Here is a 22053-nt window from a genome sequence, read left to right as displayed (position 1 = left end):
TAAACTTTCACGTAATATAACGTGAAAAAGTATAATTGACCAGCCAATAGTATCAGTTAACACGTTACTGCACTTGGCTCTGCTGGATTTGGTGTATACCAAAGATAGGCTGCAGGGCGCCACCGGTTACCTAGCGACGTGAACGATGCCATACTCCGTGATTACCTGGATGTTGAACTTCAGCTGTCTCATTGCGTCAGCCATGAATGCTCATATCTCGTTCCTTGTCAACCTACAACATGGCTGCTAGCAAATGTCACTAGAACACGAAAAGAAAATACTTTTCGATTCCACTCCCATATCTGCCTATTACATCACATGTTGACATAAAGTTCAAAACAAGAAATCAGTCAGCAATTTTTTGTCTCGTACAGACCGATGGAAATTTGTTTGCCAAACTACAACATGGCGGACGATGCAGAGCACATGAATCTACAGACACGCTGCGGTTCAATACTCAGAGACAAGACTTCTACATCCAGGTGTTATGAAATCACTGACCGTACTGCATTCGGTTCGATCATGTTTCATCATTTTTACGTTTGTTGGAAGCCATACTTCAGCGATAAGCGTTAACATTGCATGCCGTTTTTTACAGGATCTAGCATTAACAGTAATACACATACTTGAATAATATATACACGGTGCTGCGTAGTTACAGTTTGAAATTTATTACATACAGCTGTTTGAAAAATTTTCTACATTGGGGCTAAAATACGTAGAAAGTAGCCAAAAAAATACGTACTAAATGCCAAATGGCAAAAACCAACAGTTTTAAAATTAAAACAGCAGATTCATTAGTTATTACATTGCAGAAAACATACCTTAATGCCAAACATAATGAGAAGAAATGTACATGTATAAACTATACGGGCAACATGTCAGACAAAAAAGTAGATTATTCAAAAACACCCATCTCACTGTGGTCTCCACCGTTGACAACATTTCACACTCTTACGGATATATTGAAGATAACCACAAAATTTGCACAATGCCCCTAAAGACTACTGCTAAATACGCTAGAAGAAATTTAAATTTTCATACGGTATAAGAAAGATCGGTCAATAGTACTAAATGAACATGTAACCTCCCCCTCACTTATCTACCTTAATGACAGTGAAAAATTAAACCGCGTGTACCTAATGGAAATTTGGGAAAAGCAATCGTCACCGAAGTTAATCTGTCGGTAAAGAGGGAGGAAAGGGTTACATCTAAATGAAAGGAAAAATGCAAATGAAACTGGTGGAAATTAATTTTGAAAAGGGGTAAAGTTAATGAAGAAAGCAAATGTGCGGCCGTTACGTTAACAATTAACTAGCGGTAATTAGATATTTGAGATTTGGGGGAAATTACGGTCGCCAGTCCTAAGGACAATTACTATAGTAACTGAAAAAGAAAGGTAATTACATATATAATTAGCACTAGAAGCGTGGCAACTGAAGGTTGACACGTGTAGTGTGAAAACTGAAAGTTTGTCAGAAGTAATAACTTTCGCTGCACTCTGACTTAATTTAGCAAAAGAATTAATAAAACCGGAAAACTGAAAGTTAATTTAGTGACTGAAATTAATAAGAAGCTTTCTTTCTTAAGCACATCGAAATTCAGTAAAATACGGTTAGTCTTGGACTACCTCAACAATCATTTCAAAAGCTACTTGAATCTATGCAATTTAGAAATAAGAGATTTAGCTTTGAACTTGAATTAAATGATTCTGAACAATTAACAATAGTAAAATTTAGTACGTACCAAGCTGAGCTGCAGTCACAGGTAAGCTAAAATATGGTAACAAAACTCGCACTCTTAATTTGTGCTTGCGTAATCTAAATATTGTAGCCAGCTATGAATTCTTAAACTGAACTTTGAAATTAAAGCAGTGAAATGGAATGATTGTACTTTAATGCTGGCGTCTGAATTTCAACGACACTCGGGTTCATTTCGGAAAAGGAAGGGACCCTGCTTGGTAATGCAATTGGGACAATGAGCAACAAAAGTTCATGCAAAGTTGCTGTAATTTTGCGAGGCAAATGGAACAGTTTGAAAAGCTGAGGTCTGCCATACAGTTCTGAAACTTTACGTGCTTTTAGTCTTCCTTGTTGGCTGATTGAAGGTTTGAAGTCGTCGATCGAGGAAGTGGCGACAGTCACTCATTGTCGGTGTTGTGACGTAACAAGACTGTTACGCCACACTGAAGTAGCCGAAAGAAAGGCACGCGTACACACACGCCGACGGGCGTGAATTCTGGAACAGGATAACTATTGAATGGTAGCAAGAAAAGTACGTAGCTGCTTTATACTTTATTAGTTGATGACTACAGCGTTCTTCTTGAGACATTTATGCGATAACTCTCAAACTATGTAAGGCTAATGGCGCCTTGCTAGGTCGTAGCCATGGACTTAGCAGAAGGCTATTCTAACTGTCTCTCGGCAAATGAGAGGAAGGCTTCGTCCGTATTGTCGCTAGCAATGTCGTCGTACAACTGGGGCGAGTGCTCGTTCGTATATCGAGACCTGCCTTGTGGTGGCGAAAGGTCTGCGATCACACAGTGGCGACACGCGGGTCCGACATGTACTAAATGGACCGCGGCCGATTTAAGCTACCACCTAGCAAGTGTGGTGTCTGGTGGTGACACCACATTCCTCCCCCGCAAATCGGCGAACGGTCGTGAGATAAGGCTTCCGCCCGCCGTGGGGAGGACCCCATGTTGACGTATGCGATGAGGTGGGGAGCCTAACAACAGGCGAGGCTGTGCCACCCGCACCCGGCCATTCGGTCCGAGGGGAGCTAGGAAACGCCTGAAAACCTAGTCCAGGGTGCACGTCAACATGCGGTGTATGCGCCCGTAAAGAGACAGGAGGGGCCGAAGGGTCGACCTCCATTGCGTCGGGGTAGCCGACGCGCGATGACGTCATGTGGTCCGGAGCGGGCGGGAGTTCCATGGCGGAGGACAGCTGGTCACGGGAAGCGATCGGCGGCGCGTGACCCTGGGAGGCGCTTGGCGGCTGCAGCGAAGCGTCGAATGCGGGCGGCGCCGGCGGGAGAACAGGCGACGGCGGCTGCGGCGGCGGCTGCGGCGGCGGCGCGTCGCCATGGGGCAAAATGGAAGGCATCGTCGGTAACACCTGGGGATGAGGCGAGCCAGTAGATGGGTCCCCAGGGCGCTGACCGGACGGCACCGTCGCTGAAAGCAGACGGGGAGCGGCAGAACCCGTGCGACGACAGAGGCGCAGCTGATTGAGATGCCGACGCACCTCACCAGAGGCCCCCAAAACCAAATACATCGCGCGGCCGAGGCAGCGAAGAATGCGCCCTGCGAGCCAACGCCGTGAACCTCGATAGTTGCGATAAAATACAACGTCGCCTGGAGCAAAAGCAGGAGTCTGCCGCTGCACAGGAACCTGATGCGGCGGATGCAGCAAAGACATCAAGGTGCGATGAGGACGACCGTGGAGCAACTCAGCCGGCGAGCGACCATCTCGGGGCTGAGAGCGATACGAAGACAAAAAGAGCAACAACGCGTCCTCCTGAGAATGCAACTCTTTCAACTTCAACATCTGTGACTTGAAAGTCCGGACCAATCGTTCAGCGGCACCGTTTGACTGAGGCGAAAACGGCGCGGATGTCAGATGTTGAATACCATTGGCCTGGCAGAATGACTGAAATTCTGCGGACATGAATTGTGGGCCATTGTCGGAAACAATAGTCTGCGGAAGAACTTCAATGCAAAAGATAGCAGACAACGCTTGGATGGTGGCGGAGGACGTCGTGGAAGACATCCGGACAACAAAAGGAAAATTACTGAAGGCGTCGACCAGAACCAACCATCGAGCATTCCAGAATGGACCAGCAAAATCAATGTGCAAGCGTTGCCAAGGGGAAGTGGCTTTTGGCCATGCAAAGACTTTCCGCGGCGGTGCGGATTGTTGTTCGGCACACGCCATGCAAGAAGAACACATATTTGTAATCGCAGCATCGATTCCGAACCAAGTGCAGTGCTGACGAGCAAGTTGTTTCGTTCGCACTATACCCCAATGTCCTTGGTGAAGAAGCCGTAAAACAGAGGACTGTAACGAACGTGGGACCACGACTCTTGACTGATCATTATCAGAACGCAACAACAAAACACCACGTCGAACAAAAAGTCTCTCCTTGTGAGCAAAAAAAATCGGCGAACCAACGGATCCTCGATCCGAGACTTTGACAAAGGCCATTGCGTCGCAACAAAACGCAAAACAGTAGCAAGGACAGGGTCAGCAGTTGTGGCGGTAGCGACACGACGAAAATCAATCGGAAACGATTCGACCACTTCATCCGTTTCCGAATCAATGAACATGCAAGCAAGTTCGGAAGAATCGAATGCTTTATCCTCAGCAACAGGCAAACGGGACAACGCATCGGCGTTTCCGTGCTTAGCAGTGGACCGATACAAGATATCGTAGCGGTACTGCGAGAGGAAAATAGACCAGCGAATGAATTTCTGCGCTGTACGTGGAGGTACAGGCGTGTTCGGATGAAAAAGCGATGTCAAAGGTTTGTGGCCTGTGATGATGGTAAAGTGACGACTATACAAGAAATCATGGAACTTAGTAACACCAAATACGAGAGCCAAAGCTTCTTTCTCTATCTGTGAGTAATTTCTTTGCGCAGACGAGAGCAATTTGGACGCAAAGGCAATAGGGCGATCATGCGAGCCAACTTTGTGCGCAAGCACAACACCGATCCCGAAATCCGATGCATCTACCACCAACAAAAGGGGTTTCTGGGGATCGAAAGGCGTGAGGCAAGTATTAGAAAGCAACGCCGATTTCAACTGGCGAAAGGCGCGTTCGCATTCCGTCGTCCAGACGAACGGAACACCTGTACGGCGTACGCGATGAAGCGGAGCTGAAAGAGAAGAGGCATTGCGCACATTCACTCATACCTTGTGATTCTAAATCGTGGAATGTTCTTGCGACCTCATGACGCAATGCGTGAGGAACATTGCGCGCTCTGAAAAATTTCGGTTGCGCGTTTACTTTCAGTTCCAAATGTGCGTCATAGTTTGTAGCGCAACCTAAGCCCGGTGCAAAAATGTCTGCAAATGCTGCACATACACTAGAAACACTGTCTGTAGGCACAGTTTGATTCACTGATAGGACCTGATTTACAATAGGCATGTTAAACAACTGAAATAAATCGAAACCAAACAAGTTCACTGCAGAAGAAGAACGAAGAACGTAAAATGACACAAGTTTTGTTTGTCCTTTATATGTTGCAAGAAGAGTGCACTGTCCTAACACAGGAATTGTCTGTCCGGAATATGAAGTTAGCTTAACATTTGCGGAACGCAACGGAGGTGCGCCCAGTTGGTTGTACGTGTAGTGATTGAGCAATGAAACAGCAGCTCCGGTATCGAGCTGGAACGGTATCACTTTGCCTTCAAAGTCTAAGTCCACAAAAAGCTTATTGTCCTGCTGACGACAAGAGCGACTGTTTTGTGCAATTTGAATAGACACTGGTACAGAATCACTTGCTAATTGACGTGATTTCCGGCGACGTCGACGCACAGTTTTTGTGGGACGAACACAGTCACTGTTAGAGAAAGTGGCACTGGACGAATCGGAATTAACTACATGAATGTCCATGGGCGAAGGTCCACGATCCTGAGTGTCCTTGGTTCGATTCCGGCGCGAAGCAAAGGGCCTGGAATGATTGTGATTGTCTGATCGGAGCTTTTTCTGGCAAACACTTTGAACATGTCCTTTCCTATTACAGAAAAAGCAAATAGCTTGGCGTGACGGGCAATGTTCACGCGAATGTCTAGTAGCACACCGCGGGCATGATTTCACTGCATTTGTGGGCTGGCGCGGCACACGTGGCTTAGAGCGCGGCGGCAGCCGCGGTTGTGTGTGCGAGGGCAGTTGACCGGGCCGCGCAGCTGGCCCGGCGGGCCGGTTAATGTGACACACTGCTGGCGAAGTTTCAAAAGATTCCTGAGCACAGTCAAGTGTGTCTTGTCCATCCAATATGTCTATCACTTGTTGAAGGGAGGGATTAACTAGTTTCAATATTTGCTCCTGTATGCGAACATCAGAAACGTTCTGTGCAATTGCATCACGTACCATTGTATCTGAATAAGAAAGGCCACAGGCACAGTCAAAGGCACAGTCTCTAGTAAGTCCTTGCAATGTTGCTACCCACTCCCTATTAGTTTGACCGGCCATACGTTTTGTACGAAAAAACGTATACCGTTTTGCAACCACATTAACTGTTTCTTTGAAATAGGCATCTAAAGCAGACAAAATTTCCTCTTAGGACAGAGTTGCTACATTGCGTCGGGGAAACAATTTCACTATCACACGGTAGGTGGACACACCGACACAAGAAAGCAAAAACGGCTGCCGCTCATTACCTTGAATTCTGTAGGCGGCGAGATGGAAGGCGAACTGTCGGGACCATTCTGGCCACGACTCGTGCGCCTCATTAAAACTGCGAAACGGTGGTGCAACGGCAGGTTGTGGCTGCGGTACCGGTGAAGCGGCGGCTGCCGCATCGGTTTGAATGGCACGTTGACCCTGGATGAGCTGTCCAAGGGCATCCAATAACGCCTGCGTCTGCTGATTCTGCAAGCGATAAAATTCGGACAGTACATCTGGCGAAGCCATGACACAAGTAAATGTAAGCAATTAGAAAGAACTCTTTACTCGTCGCCAATCTGTTGTGACGTAACAAGACTGTTACGCCGCACTGAAGTAGCCGAAAGAAAGGCACGCGTACACACACGCCGACGGGCGTGAATTCTGGAACAGGATAACTATTGAATGGTAGCAAGAAAAGTACGTAGCTGCTTTATACTTAACTTTATTAGTTGATGACTACAGCGTTCTTCTTGAGACATTTATGCGATAACTCTCAAACTATGTAAGGCTAATGGCGCCTTGCTAGGTCGTAGCCATGGACTTAGCAGAAGGCTATTCTAACTGTCTCTCGGCAAATGAGAGGAAGGCTTCGTCCGTATTGTCGCTAGCAATGTCGTCGTACAACTGGGGGCGAGTGCTCGTTCGTATATCGAGACCTGCCTTGTGGTGGCGCTAGGTCTGCGATCACACAGTGGCGACACGCGGGTCCGACATGTACTAAATGGACCGCGGCCGATTTAAGCTACCACCTAGCAAGTGTGGTGTCTGGCGGTGACACCACAGTCGGCCGTCGCTGTTGCAGAAGCTGGATGTTGGCGCGCCTTCTTCTCGACACGGTCACCAGACGAAACGGGCTCTTGATGTGCGCCAGCTAATGCTTCCCGTCCGCGACACCATGTCAGAAACTATCGTCGCAAGTCGAGCGCAATTACATGCTGCCAAACCCCGAAAGCGCGGCAATTCGCGGGAGCTTCACACAACACACCTGCTACACTGCACCACCCCAGCCAGACTCCCACTGCTTTGCCCGCGCTCCACGCGGCAGAGTTAACACTACCCAAGATCCTAAACACTTTCGTTCTCCACACGACCTATCGATGTATTCGTTCGATAGTATAGTTTTCCCTAGGCCAGACCCAGCGTATAAATACAAATAATATTCACAAAACAAACCAATTATACATCGACATAACTGCATATATATACAAATAGTAAAACAATTACAATATACAAAGACACAGAAATGTTATATATTCAGGTAACAACATAAGGAAAAAATTATGGTACAATAGATGGAAATAGGAGGATATGCATTTCCGGCATTACAAACAAACAGATTTCAAAGAAAGATATTTTTCAGTCAGAATGATGACTTCTGTAAAAAAAATTGCTTGTTCCTTTTATATATTTTGCTATATATTTACGATCACGTATTTCATGAAATATTTTTAGACTTTGGCAACCTCCTATGTATTTTACCCCTAATAAAAACTTTTTCAAAGACCTGTATGTAATTAAATTCCGAACAGTGACAAGACAGCATTGTGTTGTTAATGTGCCTACATTACTGATAATGCTGGACGGTGTGTAACACGGCATGCCATTTTAACGCTCGTCGCTGAAGGACGACTTTCAGCCAACGCAAAAATAATCATACGTGCCCGAACCGAATGCAGAATGGTAGCGCCATAACATCGTTGATCGCTCTCGGTAAGTCGTTCATGTCGCTAGGTAAGCAGCGCCGTCCTGCAGCCTATCTTTCGTATACACCAAATCTAGCGGAGGCGAGTGCAGTAACGTGTTAACTGACGGTTGGTGAATTACATTTTTTCACGTTGTATTACTCAAAAGTTTAACTGTTATTTATATACAACTTATGATAATAGGTATCATAGTACTGAATCTCATATTCATGCTGTCTAACGTGTATTGTATACGTTGTATGCTATTGGCTAATGATGACGTAGTCGTCGTAAGGCATAGGGCGAGAGGCGAGGGGCGGGGCGACTGCTATTTAACTCCGTGACAATGCGACGTAGTCAGCAGTCAACATCAGTGGGTGGCATCGACAGTTCCTGTTCAATGCTAGCGTCTCCACACAGCATCGAGGGGTATAACATTGTAGAATTTATTGTTAACTCAATGTTTATTGTGTTACTTGTTCCCTTCTATTCTCTTGTACTCTAAATTACGGAGTATGGCCCGAAGGTAATCCTATCGGATTAGAAGCGGTCACCGCTTATGGACAAAAGTATTTTTATGCAATCAAGACTATTCTATGTAATATTTTATCACTGTTCATTGTGGTCACTGCTATGCTGAATATGTTCACAAATATTATGTATTATCAAGACTGTTCTATATAACAGTTTATCATTGTTCACTGTGGTAGTTTACAAAGGCAATCTATATGAACTGTCTGCGTGATGCTGAGGTACTCTCGTCTCAGGTGTCAAGTGCATCCCAGTGACAGTCTCCAAGATTAAGGAGCTGTTACAACGTTTGTGGGCCATCTGACCTCAGGAAACGATATAACGGCCTTATGACACACTTTCGAACCGAACCAGTGCATGCATCCTGTGCTGCTGATTTCACAGAGGACTTGCAGGCTAGCATGCTGATTCCGTCGACGAACTGCTAGATGTTCTTTGCCAGATGAGCTGTGATGGACCTGCTGAGCTCTATGGCACGGGAATTGGAACTGTTAAGCATCGCAACGCAGTGTAGTGATAGGAACTGTGTGCTGCTTGTTCCAGGTGATAGCTGACGCGCAAGAGCCCGTTATACTGGCGACCTCTGTAATACGCGGCTCGAGTTGCTAGTGGCCTCGCTCCGCCTGACGAGTATGCTGCCCCGTGCAACCGGCGTTGCTAAGGCAAGGCTAGCTTGCAGTGGAGTTGCGACTTGCGGGCACAACAGTTACCAATCTGAATTACTTTCACTAACAAGCGCATCCCGCCAGTATATTTCTTTCAAGCACCAGAACACCAATATTTGGGTGAAATAAATCCTCATATCTGTGGATTTCAGCAGGCACTTATTGTCACGGTATGGGCGGTCATCATCGATGATGATTCGAATAAATCGCCGACCGGAGTGGCCGAGTGGTTCTAGGCGCTACAGTCTGGAACAGCGCGACCACTACGGTCGCAGGTTCGAATCCTGCCTCGGGCATGGATGAGTGTGATGTCCTTCGGTTGGTTAGGTTTAAGTAGTTTTAAGTTCTAGGGGCCTGATAACCTCAGAAGTTAAGTCCCATAGCGCTCGGAGCCATTTGAACCATTTTTTGATTCGAATAAATCACGCATTCTTCCCCCTCACCTAATGACTTTCCTCTCATAAGCACTGGATGATCTCTGGAGAGGTGCACCTCTGAACATAAGAGAAAAAAAAATTATTTTTGACAAAATGCTGAAGCGGTAAATATGGCAACTATCATTCGAGACCAACGTAACGCAATTTCTAGAAAGGTTAATTGGCAGACGTGGACGGAAACCCTTAGCTGCTTAATATTTTGCTGGAATTAGCACCCGTGGTTGGGGGATAGCATTTCTGAGTAGCAATCAAAATGTTGTGGGTCCTGGGATTGATACCAGCCACTGCACAAATTTTACATAAAAAGTAACAAGAATGCCGGCCTCGTTCTCCCAAGGGCCTTGTCGATGAGCGGACAGAGTTTCAGGGCAACCTCATGCCCTTCGCGGTGGAGATTGTCCCGAAAAGTTGGAAGAATCAGCAGTGATCAGTGGCATGAAGATGCAGAATGCAATGGAAACTTCTTCATTAATGACACTTAACGTTTATCCACAGGACATGTTTGTAATCGAAAAGTGTCATGATGATCTCCGATGGCAAAATATTCTCCCTTTCGGAAGTCCGAGAGGGAACTACCAAGGGGGAGGCAACAATGAAAAAAGACTGAATAATCAACGAAAGGGTAGTATTCAACAAATCTGAGGACGGAATGTCGGGAGTTTGAACGATGTAGGAAAACTAGAAAATCCGAAAGGGGAAATACAAAGGCTCAGTCTAGGTCAAAGAAGTGAAATGGAGAGAAAACACGGATTTATGGTCAGACGAATATAGGGTAAGGTCAACAGCAGCAGAAAATGTTGTAACGAGAGTGAGTAGTTATGAATAGGAAAATAGGGCAGAGAGTGAGTTACTGCAAACTGGTGATAGAGTTTTTCTCATCAGATGGGACAGAATATCAATGCCGACAACAACAGTTAAGGCATACATGTGATGTCACAAACAGAAGATGGACAGCAACAGAAGCTGTATGGCTATATCAAACGAATAACTCAGAATGGAAAGGAAGATGATAGTAGGAGTTAGAGAGGAGGAACGCCAACTGAAATCTGCCGTAAATGACGCTAGTAATAGGGAATAAACTGTTCAAAAATCACAAGAGAAGGAGCTATACTTGGAAAAGGCCTGAAGATACGGAACCATTCCAGATGGATTACATTATGGTCATACAAAGATTCCGAAATCAGATATAGTATTCTAAGGCGTACTCAGGAGCAGATATAGATTCGAATCACGCGATATTGAGGATTAAGGGTGGACTGGAGTAAAAGGGATCGTTCGGAAGAACCAGTGCGGAAATAAATGGGGTACTGAAGTAGTGAGGAATGATGGCATGCGTTTGAAGTTCTTTAAGGCTCTAAATGCTGCGATTATGACTAACACAGTTGACAGGTCAGCTGAAGGGGACTGGGTATCGCTGAAAAAAGATTCACAGAAGATGGACCTAGAAACATAGATAGAATAAAGGTAACTGCGAAAAAAACCTTGGGTAACAGGAGAAGTACTTAACTTGATCAACGAGTAAAGGAAGTACAAAAATGTTCAGGGAAAGATAGGAACAAAGCAATATAACTGCCTTAGGAATGAAATAAATTGCAAGTGCAGGGAAGCCAAGGCGAAATGGCTGCAGAAAAATGTGAATAAATAGGAAAAGAAATAGCATTAGAAAAAGTGATTCAGTATACACAAAAGTGAAAACAACCCTTAGTAAAATTGAAAGCAAGGGCATCAACATTAAGACTGCGATGCGAATGCCACTGTTAGACGCAGAGGAAAAATAATGGATTTGAAGGTTCATACGGAGAGAAGGGTGTAGAGGGAAGAAATTATAAAAGAAGATATGGGAGAAGTAGTGGAAGGCATAGAGGATCTAGTATTAGAATCAGAATTTAAATGAGTTCTGGAAGATTTGAGATCAAATTAGACAGAAGGGACTGATTACATTCCTTCAAAATTTCTAAAATCATTGGGAAAAGTGGCTACCAAGGGACTATTCAAGTTCGTTTATAGAATCTATGAGACTGGAGATACACCATCAGGCTTTCAGAAAATCATTGTCCACACAGGGTGAAGCACATCAATGATAATATTCGATGATGACACTTTAGCCTTAGTGACAGTGAAGAAGATTTACAAGACCTGTTGAGTGGACTGAACAGTCTAATGAGTTCAGAATATGGATTGAAAGTAAACCAAAGAAAGACGAAAGTAATGAGGAATAGCTGAAATCAGATTACCGATAAAATCAACTTGAAAATGGGTGACCTCAGAATTGACGGAGTGAAGAAATTTTAGTACCTTGGGGAAGCAAAAAACCCGTAACGAACGCAGCTGTGAGGACATTTAAAGTAGACTAGCAGAGGCAAAGGGAATTATGGGCAAAAGAAGTCTGCTTGTGTCAAACATACGCCTTAATTTGCGAAAAAAAATCTGTAATTGTAAGTTTGGAGCACAGCATTACGTGGTACGAATATGCACTGTGGAAAAACTGGAAAAGAAGACTCGAAGAGTGTGAGATGTGGTGCTACACAAGAATGATCAAAATTAGGTGGTCTGATAACATAATAAATGGGATGATTATCTGTAGAATCGACGAAGAAATGAACACATGGAAAACAAAACAGTAACAAGAATAAAGAACAGAACTATAGGACACGTGTTATGACATCAGGGAATCACTTGTATTGTAATACAGAATGAAAACTGTGAAGGAAGAAAGTGGCTGGAATACATCCAACAAATAATTGAGAACGTAGGGTCTTTGGACTACTCTGAGACGCATCAAACAAGTCAGAAGAGTGATGACATTTGGGAAGGCTGCACGAGGAATATTCGTGACGAGACTTTTGTAAATTCTGAAGTAGGATTAGTTACACACCTAGATATTTACGACCGAGTGTCAGATATCACAGTGCAAATACGATTTATGAAATTTGTCACTGTTGCCGCCCTGTTGAGAACTTTCAGTAGTTAACTATGTTAAGAAACATGAAAATTAACGCAAGTATGAAATATTTGATTCCAGTTACATTTCCTTTTAACATGTAAACGGACGGTTTCTAGACATATATTCCTAAATAAAATCTTACGCAGTAAATCTCCTGCAATATCTCTAGAAATAGGTAATAATGATGTCAAGCAGCCTGTATAAATATCTAACTAGAACATGTTGGATATGTAATAATCTTGAGAAGCTATACGTTATACTCCACTACATACAGTAGCAGACAGAGAAAACTACAGTCTGACTTTCTGTCATATACCTGCATTTCGTAAACTGCCATGTAATAACGGATACGTAAAAAGATAAGTCTTTAAGATCCCACAAGGGATGGACAGCAACTACAGATGACAAACGTGTTTTACTAGACATCTCCGTGTCTCTGCCAGCTTTCAAAATACGCGAGAGGCAGCAGCCCAGGCAACAGTCCAAATACAATAAACTTCAGACGAGTTACGCCGAAACAAGTACAGGTCGCACAAATGTATACTTCTCGCCTCCACGAACTATAACTGTAATTCTGCACCAAGTAAACCTACAAGAAGCATATTACAGCGGCTCGAAGGGAAAAACAATGTTGAATATACCTACATTTGTAACCGAGTAGACAAATTCTAGTGTTCTAACTTCTAAAGTTTACAGTCTTTTGCGCCACTATAGCATTACGTGTGGAAAGGATAAGACTTACCCCGTTAACACATATAGCACAGTCGTCATTTAAATGTTACATAAATAAAGCAAAGGAGGAAGTAGATAAAAATTTTAATATCAATAAAACTGCAAACACAATAGCTAACAACAATGACGTTCACGACTACTTACATTTAGACCAATTGTCGGATAAAATGGACATTCTACTTTGCAATTAATCTGGCCTGAACACAAAATAGCTAAGATGAAAAACGTGAATAATTCCAGAAACAACAATAGTGACTTGTTAATATCAAAATTGGAAACGCGTAACAGAAATTATGGAATTCAGCTACGCACCTTGATTACACATGATGATCAAACTAAGATAGGATACTGGCAGAGGCAAAGAATGCTTACTTAAAAAAAACAGCTTTTCCTGTTCCAAAAACGTACCTAGAGTTGAGGAAGGAATGCGTGAACTTGTGCGTCCGGATCACAGCACTGTATGAAACTGAATATTGGATCGCTCGGAAACATTGGTGGAAGAAACTGTAAGCATTTGGAATGTCGTGCTGACGAAGCGTGTAAAGTACATGTAGGCGTAAAGAAAGAAGAGAAATTATAACTAATGGGTAGGGACAAAGACAAAGATTAGAGCATGTGAAACATATTTGTCACTGATGTTAAATGTGGAACTAGACACGGACCGTGACAGAAGGCGATTGTCAAACCAAGACAAAGATTGACGACTAACACAGGAACAACCGCATGCGTGGCTCACTCCTGCGCAGTACAAGGCGTGTTCATTTGTAGGCATTGTGGATAACGGTCACCGACGCCTCTTTGTGAGTGTACACGGAATGCTCAGGTCAACAACTGATACCCGTCCATGCTTCAAGGCTTCGAATTAACGCTTAACTGCGTGAAATGCTTATCGGCCAGCTGTTCTCCCCTCTTGTAATTCCATTAAGGTTAATTTGTATCGTAGACAAGTGATTTTATGTGAAACCGCAGTTGCTCTTAAATGCAGCTGAACTCTTTATTTGGTGTCGTTTTGCAATAAAAGAACAGATGTCACCGTTAACTGGGTCCAGCGTCTTGTGTTTCCTCTTTCAGAGGAGTATATCAAACCAGCTAACTACATACACAGGCATACATTGTTATCGTGATCAAAAACGTGTACATATTGTTTATTTCAATGCAGCGTATTTCTCAAACCTTTCTTCACAACCTCATTTTGTTAACACGGTTCAAATGGCTCTGAGCACTATGGGACTTAACATCTGAGCTTATCAGTCCCATAGAACAGACTTCTACATCGAGTTGTTATAGACATCACTGACCGTATCGCATTCTGTTCGACCATGTATGATCATTTTTGCGTTTGTTGGAAGCCATACTTCAGCGACAAGCGTTAACATTGCATGCCGTTTTATACACCATCTAGCATTATCAGTAATACACATACTTTAATAATATATACTACACGGTGCTGTGTATTTACTGCTTGGAATTTATTACATATTGTTGTTGTTGTTGTGCTCTTCAGTCCTGAGACTGGTTTGATGCAGCTCTCCATGCTACTCTATCCTGTGCAAGCTTCTTCATCTACCAGTAACTACTGCAACCTACATCCTTCTGAATCTGCTTAGTGTATTCACCTCTTGGTCTCCCTCTACGATTTCTACCCTCCACACTGCCCTCCAATACCAAATAGGTGATCCCTTGATGCCTCAGAACATGTCCTACCAACCGATCCCTTCTTCTAGTCAAGTTGCGCCACAAATTTCTCTTCTCCCTAATTCTATTCAATACCTCCTCATTAGTTACGTGATCTACCCATCTAATCTTCACCATTCCTCTGTAGCACCACATTTCGAAAGCTTCTATTCTCTTCTTGTCCAAACTAGTTATCGTCCATGTTTCACTTCCATACATGGCCACACTCCATGCAAATACTTTCAGAAACGACTTCCTGACACTTAAATCTACACCCGATGTTAACAAATTTCTCTTCTTCAGAAACGCTTTCCTTGCCATTGCCAACCTACATTTTATATCCTCTCTACTTCGACCATCATCAGTTATTTTGCTCCCCAAATAGCAAAACTCATTTACTACTTTAAATGTCTCATTTCCTAATCTAATTCCCTGAGCATCACCCGACTTAATTCGACTTCATTCCATTATCCTCGTTTTGCTTTTGTTTATGTTCATCTTATATCCTCCTTTCAAGACACTGTCCATTCCGTTCAACTGCTCTTCCAAGTCCTTTGCTGTCTCTGACAGGACAAGAAGTTAAATTTATTAACCCAAAAAATATACACAGGAAAACAAGATATCGAAAAAATGCTTTTAAAAGGTGACATTAATCTATTATATGTAACCAATGCTAGTAAGCTTTATATCAGCCAGGTCGCTGAAACAACTGAATTTCTTAAAGGAACTATTAACTTCTTAACAAAAGTCGAAAGGCTATGAAAACAGAACTATGAAGTTGTGAGGTATCTTATGCTTTACTGCGAAAATTTTTCAGAAAGCGAGGAAAACATTACGCTTAATGTGAATGCCAAGAATACTGGAGCATCAGAGGTTCCTCCCAGTTAGGCTACATTTACGTATTGAAGTAGCTGAAACTGCATTGTGCTGATACACATTACTTCCACCTTCAACACATTCCCCAGGAACTCTTGCGAAAACCATCACCACTAGTACCGCTACATTCCTATTTTGAAGGGCTCTACGATACCTTTTAACAATGTATTGTTTAATTAAAAATTATAGTTGTTTCAATACCTTGCTTTGGTACTAAAAGAAAAAGTTTCGAGCATTTATCACGAAGGAAACTGATCAGGCAGTTCCGTACTGATATTTGCTGGAAACCTTGTACAAATACATGGAATGGTTCTTGAAATATCTCATTGTTTATTACCTACTCGATGTGTTCTATGCTTCGTGTTCGTTAAATGGCTGAAATTTCGCAGATTTTAGAGTTAGTAACGAACGCAAGTGATTCACGCATATATGTCGGGTTGGAATTCGAGCATTCGATAGCTGTTTCCGCCATCACCATCGGGAATGGAAGTAAAGACGGAGTCTTTCGCGGTGGCATGCTTCAGTAATATCTCCTCGGCTTACAAGCAGCGTCAGTTGGAATAAAACACTCAAGCTTTCGATAGCTCGACATAAAAGTTTTCTGGGTATGGTACCGCGTCATAATGCATAAAACTACTGCTGCTGGAGAAAAACCAACGTTTCGGCCACGGTTGCAGCGGCCTTCTTCTGGGTCTTGACCCAAAAGAAGGCCGCTGCAACCGTGGCTGAAACGTTGACCCAGAAGAAGGCCGCTGCAACCGTGGCCGAAACGTTGGTTTTTCTCCAGCAGCAGTAGTTTTATGCATTATGACGCGGTACCATACTCAGAAAACTTTTATGTCGACTGGCTCTGTCCGCGGAAGCCTACGCAACTTTCGACAGCAGTGCACCATCCTCATCAGGAGTTAAAATAGCAGACTACCGCTCACTGGCAGGGTGTTCTGCAGATATAGATGGAATGGCAGCATCTGGTACGTTTCAAAGAGTGCCAGAGTGACACATGTGCGGAAGGCAAGTTGGGCAGCTCCTAGTAGCTCCGTCCCGTCGCGGGAGCGAATGATGTCAGACGGCGTGAGGAGCCGGCGCCACGTTTGAAATGGCCGCTCCCGCGTCTCTCGAAGCGTGAAGCCTCCGTCTTTGCTTTCGCTCGTGATGACGATGGCGGAAATAGCTGTCGAACGCTCGAGTGTTTTATTCCAAGTGACGCTATTTGTAAACCGAGAAGATTGTATTGTAGGGTTCATATCCTTAGCATTTAATTGTCATGTCTCGTTTACATTGAGGTTGAGGGTTAGCACAAGTCTTACAGGTTATATGTCGTATGTGAAAGAATTTTGAAGTCTTGAAAACTAAAAATAGGATTTTGGTATCTCAGACTTCATGCTTTTTGTTGTGACTTGGCAAGACAGCCAAGTCACTATGAGAGGAAGCCGAAAGGCACGCGCTTAAGCTCACGCAGGCTGGCGCGAGGTCTGGAACAGTTAAGGGAATTAATAGTAGCAAATAAAGTACGTAGTTGATGTAATACTTAACTTTAATCCATAATGGTAGAACATCGCTCTGACTGTACATGCATCACAAGATAAACAGGAATTGATATTGGCGCCTTGCTAGGTCGTAGCAAATGACGTAGCTGAAGGCTATGCTAACTATCGTCTCGGCAAATGAGAGCGTATTTGTCATTGATCCATCTCTGGCAAAGTCTGCTGTACAACTGGGGCGAGTGCTAGTACGTCTCTCTAGACCTGCCGTGTGGTGGCGCTCGGTCCGCAATCACTGACAGTGGCGACACGCGGGTCCGACGTATACTAACGGACCGCGGCCGATTTAAAGGCTACCACCTAGCAAGTGTGGTGTCTGGCGGTGACACCACACTTTTACTATATGTGTGAGGGAGAGAAAGGATACAACCTGTATTGTACAGTAATGCTTCACCAACGGTGTTTTGACTGTTGAAATAAGGCGCGATTTCACTGCTGCCTCTTTCACATTAAACAAAACGTCTCTTCCTGTTTCAGGTGCTGAATGCCTCCTACACGGTTTTCACGCTCATGCGCCAGATCAAGGACTGAGGGTCGCACATGTGGCGTGCTGTGCTGGCTGCATCCATCCGTCCGAAGTGAAACGCCCTGTGCACGTGTAGTACAGAAATGCGTAATGGAGATGTTAGTAGAAGCAAACACACTGATATGAGTGCTCAAGAATGAAGCAATCTAATAAAATATTGTACATGTATATAGCTTATTGCGATGTCATCTCGTCCTCTTTCCTTTCCTCTTTCTTTTCAACTTCATTTTGCTACTCGAATGATATAATACTCCAACGAAGAAAAGTCTTTCAGAACAAACAATTTCTGTGGAAAAATTCGCAGAATGAGGGCATCTTGCGCGAAAAAGCAGTGTACAAAGTCTAAAATATTCATCGGTTTTGTTCCAGTTGACAGTGTTTCTATCCCGCCATGCCCGTGGATGCATGTACGTTGCATTTCAGCTTCGCTATATAGTCCTTTCTTTCACATCCTTGGGCATCCTTCTTTGAGGATTAAACCATTTGTTAAAGTCGCTCAGTCCCTCTCCATAAAAGAATGGTGAGCGCAGAAGAAAGTCCACAAGTATCTTCAGGTATGTCGTATCGAGGTGAATCTACTCATTCATGATTGTATCCCACAGAGCAACCCTATTCAAAGGATGTTGTTTGCCATGTTTAACAAGCTACTCCAAACAGTCCCAGACTTTTTCTATGGGCTCAAGATAGTCATAGGTGTGACAGGACGTCTGAGTAATCGTTAAATAAGGACTGTATGCAGCCAGCCCTGAGAACAAGGAAGATTGGAGTGTTGACAGCACACTCGCCACAAACATGTAGAACAATGGGTAACATGTTATCACCGACTGAAACTTTTGGAACAAACATTCTGGTTTATGTTCGCGATAAATTTATGAATGAGCCTGTTGTATGTTGTAGCAACTAATGGTCGAGCAGATACTGAATCTCACACACAAATAATTAGTAATTTATTACAACTTGAAAATGGTAAATACTTAACTCTTGAAACAATTAGTGTCCATGCAGATGACATGTACCTGATGCTGTCGCTGAAATTTATAACACCGCGTTAATTGCAGCGTTATAGTTTCACATCAGGGCACCATTGTCTTTAACTGGAAGTAAAGTTCAGAATAACGGTTCTATCGGCATGCACCCCGATCTGTGGTGAAACAATATTGTCGTCTTTAGCGATGTCCGTTGATTGGACAGAGGTTAGGCTATTACATACAGGGTGACAATTACAGAACTAAAAAAAAAATAAATAAATAAAAAATAAAAAATAAATAAAAAACCTTAGTTACAAACTACAGCGTGCGCACACTTTATTCAAATGTAATCGTCGCTAGAGATATTAGGATTTGGGTTATGACATGTTCGATTTGCCTTCCATCATTGGCGATGATGTGACGCAGACGAGTAGCAAAATTTTGCGTGACCCGCTGAAGTGTCAGAACATCGATGCCCTCAATGATCTCCTGAACAGCTGTTTTCAGCTCAGCAGTGGTTTTGGGGTTACTGCTGTATACCTAGTCTTTAATATAGCACCACAAAAAGGAGTCGCATATGTTGAGATCCGGATAATATGGCGCCCAATCGAGGCCTACGTCAGTGGTGTCTGGGTAACCTAGAGCCAGAATGTGGTCCCCAAAGTGCTCCTCCAGGACATCAAGCACTCCTGCTTCGATGGGGTCGAGCTCCGTCTTGCATGAACCACATCTTGTCGAAATAAGGGTCACTTTGGATAACGAGGATGAAATCATCTTCCAAAACCTTCACGTACCGTTCAGTAGTCACCGTACCATCAGGGAATATCGCACAGATTATTCCGTGACTGGACAATGCACACCACATACTCACCCGTTGAGGTAAAGAAGATTTATCGATTGCGAAACACGGATTCTCAGCACCACAAACGCGCCAATTTTGCTTATTGATGGACCCATCCAAATGAAAGTGGGCTTCGTCGCGATCGCGAAACCAAGCCATAATAAGCATACTAATTCCCATCATAACCCGCGGCCAACAGTGCAATTTGAACGTCCTTACGCAAACTGCTCAGAAGTTCTGGCGATTTTATTTCATACATTTCAATAACTGTCGCCCGTACACACAGACCGGGCTCAGCGGCACTGCGTTCGGGCAATCATAACATTCCGAATGCGGTTGCGTAAGGAAATACTTGGAGCCATGTCCACGCGGACGTCTCCGATTCGTTGATGCGTCGGGCGCCGACTGTCTTTACTTGTGGCGCCGTCGTGAGGTATCAACTTCTGCATGAGACTTCGTTCTGTGGACGAAACCACAGAGCCCAAGTCGTGGTACGAAAAACACCATGGAAACATCAAAGAACCACCTCTGGCCTGAACTACGCCCTGCAGGTTAAGCATCCCACTGAGTTATCGATGTACTCACTATCTTACGTCATTTGATAAGAAGCAAAATCACATCTTATCGGGCAACACTGCACGTCTCCAGTCCGTTGCTGTGCTGTTTCTGTGTTGACCGACCCGTCGAAGACGAGTATCTTTTTGTGCTGCTACAAACACTGGTCTGCTGCGTAGTAGACGACTCCACATGTCCACTGCGTGCAATTTCCTTCACAAAACTCACTCCGAAAATGATTTAGATGGCCCCGCATTTACTACCGGCATTAATTTCTCTCTGGTGTGAAACAGGTTGTCATTGACAAAGAATTACACTAGCTCCTGGTTTCGGTCGATTACAATCTTTTTATGACCTCTATTCTTACATGGCTGTGACTGTTACACCATTCCTCGAAGATACGTTGGACAGTCGCGTAGATATAGCAACAAATTGGGCACCTTCATTTACCATGTCGTCGTGGGCGTGTCTAAACACGACAGCTCGTTTCTGCCATTCATTCACATCTTATTCATTCACATCTTACACAATCTACAGCACTCCAAAACGACCAATGTGCTTTCTTAAAGGGGTTACTTATAATTTGTCCGGTGAGTTTAACTGTGCGTAAGTCGCTGACACGTTGCAAGGAGTGTAAGTGGCATGGGATATCTCTTCGAAACAAAACAAAGAAAGAGGTTAGTTGTTCCTACATTACTTTCTTCAGAGTAACTGTTTCAGGCACCCTCGTCTCCTGCAGAACCATTTCATAACGACTGCCCAGTGCCAGTCTGTGCCCGAACAAATCACTTCCACCGACTCCCGTCTGCCGCTGTGTCAGATCACAACGTTTTGCTGAATATTGTACGCTGATAGCAGATAACAGCAGTAGTTTAAGACGTTGCTTCCAGACGTATTTCTGTATAGTGAAGTGAGTAATGGACCACGTCCCAAAAGTGTTCAGGTGTGTCGTAGTTACGCTGGATGTCATGTCATGCTATGTACAAATCTATTAGAAGCATTCAAATGCAAATCTAACACCCAGCACAACGGACCCACGGAAGGGTTCCGTTCAAGAGCTACCACAATATTCGTTGAGACATTTACCCCACTGGAGATCAGACGATCAATTCCTATTCGTAGAACGTGGTCGGACGCTGAAGGATCCACTACCGTACCCAGGGAGTGCAGGAATGGGTGAGGTTGAGGATCCGTCACCGGCCGATCGCATTCAACGAAACAGGAACTGATCGTATGGTCTCACAGAGGGATAAATGTCTTAACACGTTTGATGATTACTTTTAAATGGAACCATTCGATGGTCCTGTTGTGCGTGTAGTTCCGTTTTAGGTTGACCGCCCCTTATAAAAGAACACGGTTAATATCTGTCCAGCAATTCAGCCAGAAAGACGGGCTCGGTAACTTGATATTCAAATAGGTGTTCGACTTTTGGCTGGTCTCCATTTTCACAGCCGGCTGCGCCTGTTCCCACTGAACACCCTCTGTTGCAGACAGACGGGAGAGTTGAGATGTTGTGCGAACGTATTGGCATGCAATACAGGATTACAACCCACCTGAATTACGCAAAACGAGCTTGAGTGTCGTGACGAGCAGAGAATGCGGTCACCTCGTGCCTTTCGGAAACCGCACAGCACCTTGAGGGAAGACTGCAAAGATGTTCAAGTAGAGCTTCTTGGATAAGGTCAC

At 44.0% G+C, this 22053-nt stretch overlaps 1 protein-coding gene across 1 annotated transcript in view; it reads left to right on the top strand.

The window, feature by feature from the left end:
- The window catches only part of LOC124774936 (odorant receptor Or2-like), a 130926-nt gene extending 112782 nt beyond the window's left edge, over window positions 1-18144 (top strand). Inside the window, exon 7 of the mRNA XM_047249627.1 lies at window positions 17955-18144. Within this exon, the coding sequence (XP_047105583.1) occupies window positions 17955-18008 (54 nt within the window). The 3' untranslated portion in view covers window positions 18009-18144. The remainder of the gene's footprint in view (window positions 1-17954) is intronic.
- Window positions 18145-22053: the final 3909 nt, after the last annotated feature.

This window comes from Schistocerca piceifrons, chromosome 2, assembly GCF_021461385.2.
Source record: "Schistocerca piceifrons isolate TAMUIC-IGC-003096 chromosome 2, iqSchPice1.1, whole genome shotgun sequence".
NCBI classification, from domain to species: domain Eukaryota; kingdom Metazoa; phylum Arthropoda; class Insecta; order Orthoptera; family Acrididae; genus Schistocerca; species Schistocerca piceifrons.
The sequence above is the reverse complement of the archived record's forward strand: the minus strand, read 5'-3'. Positions and strand labels throughout refer to the sequence as shown.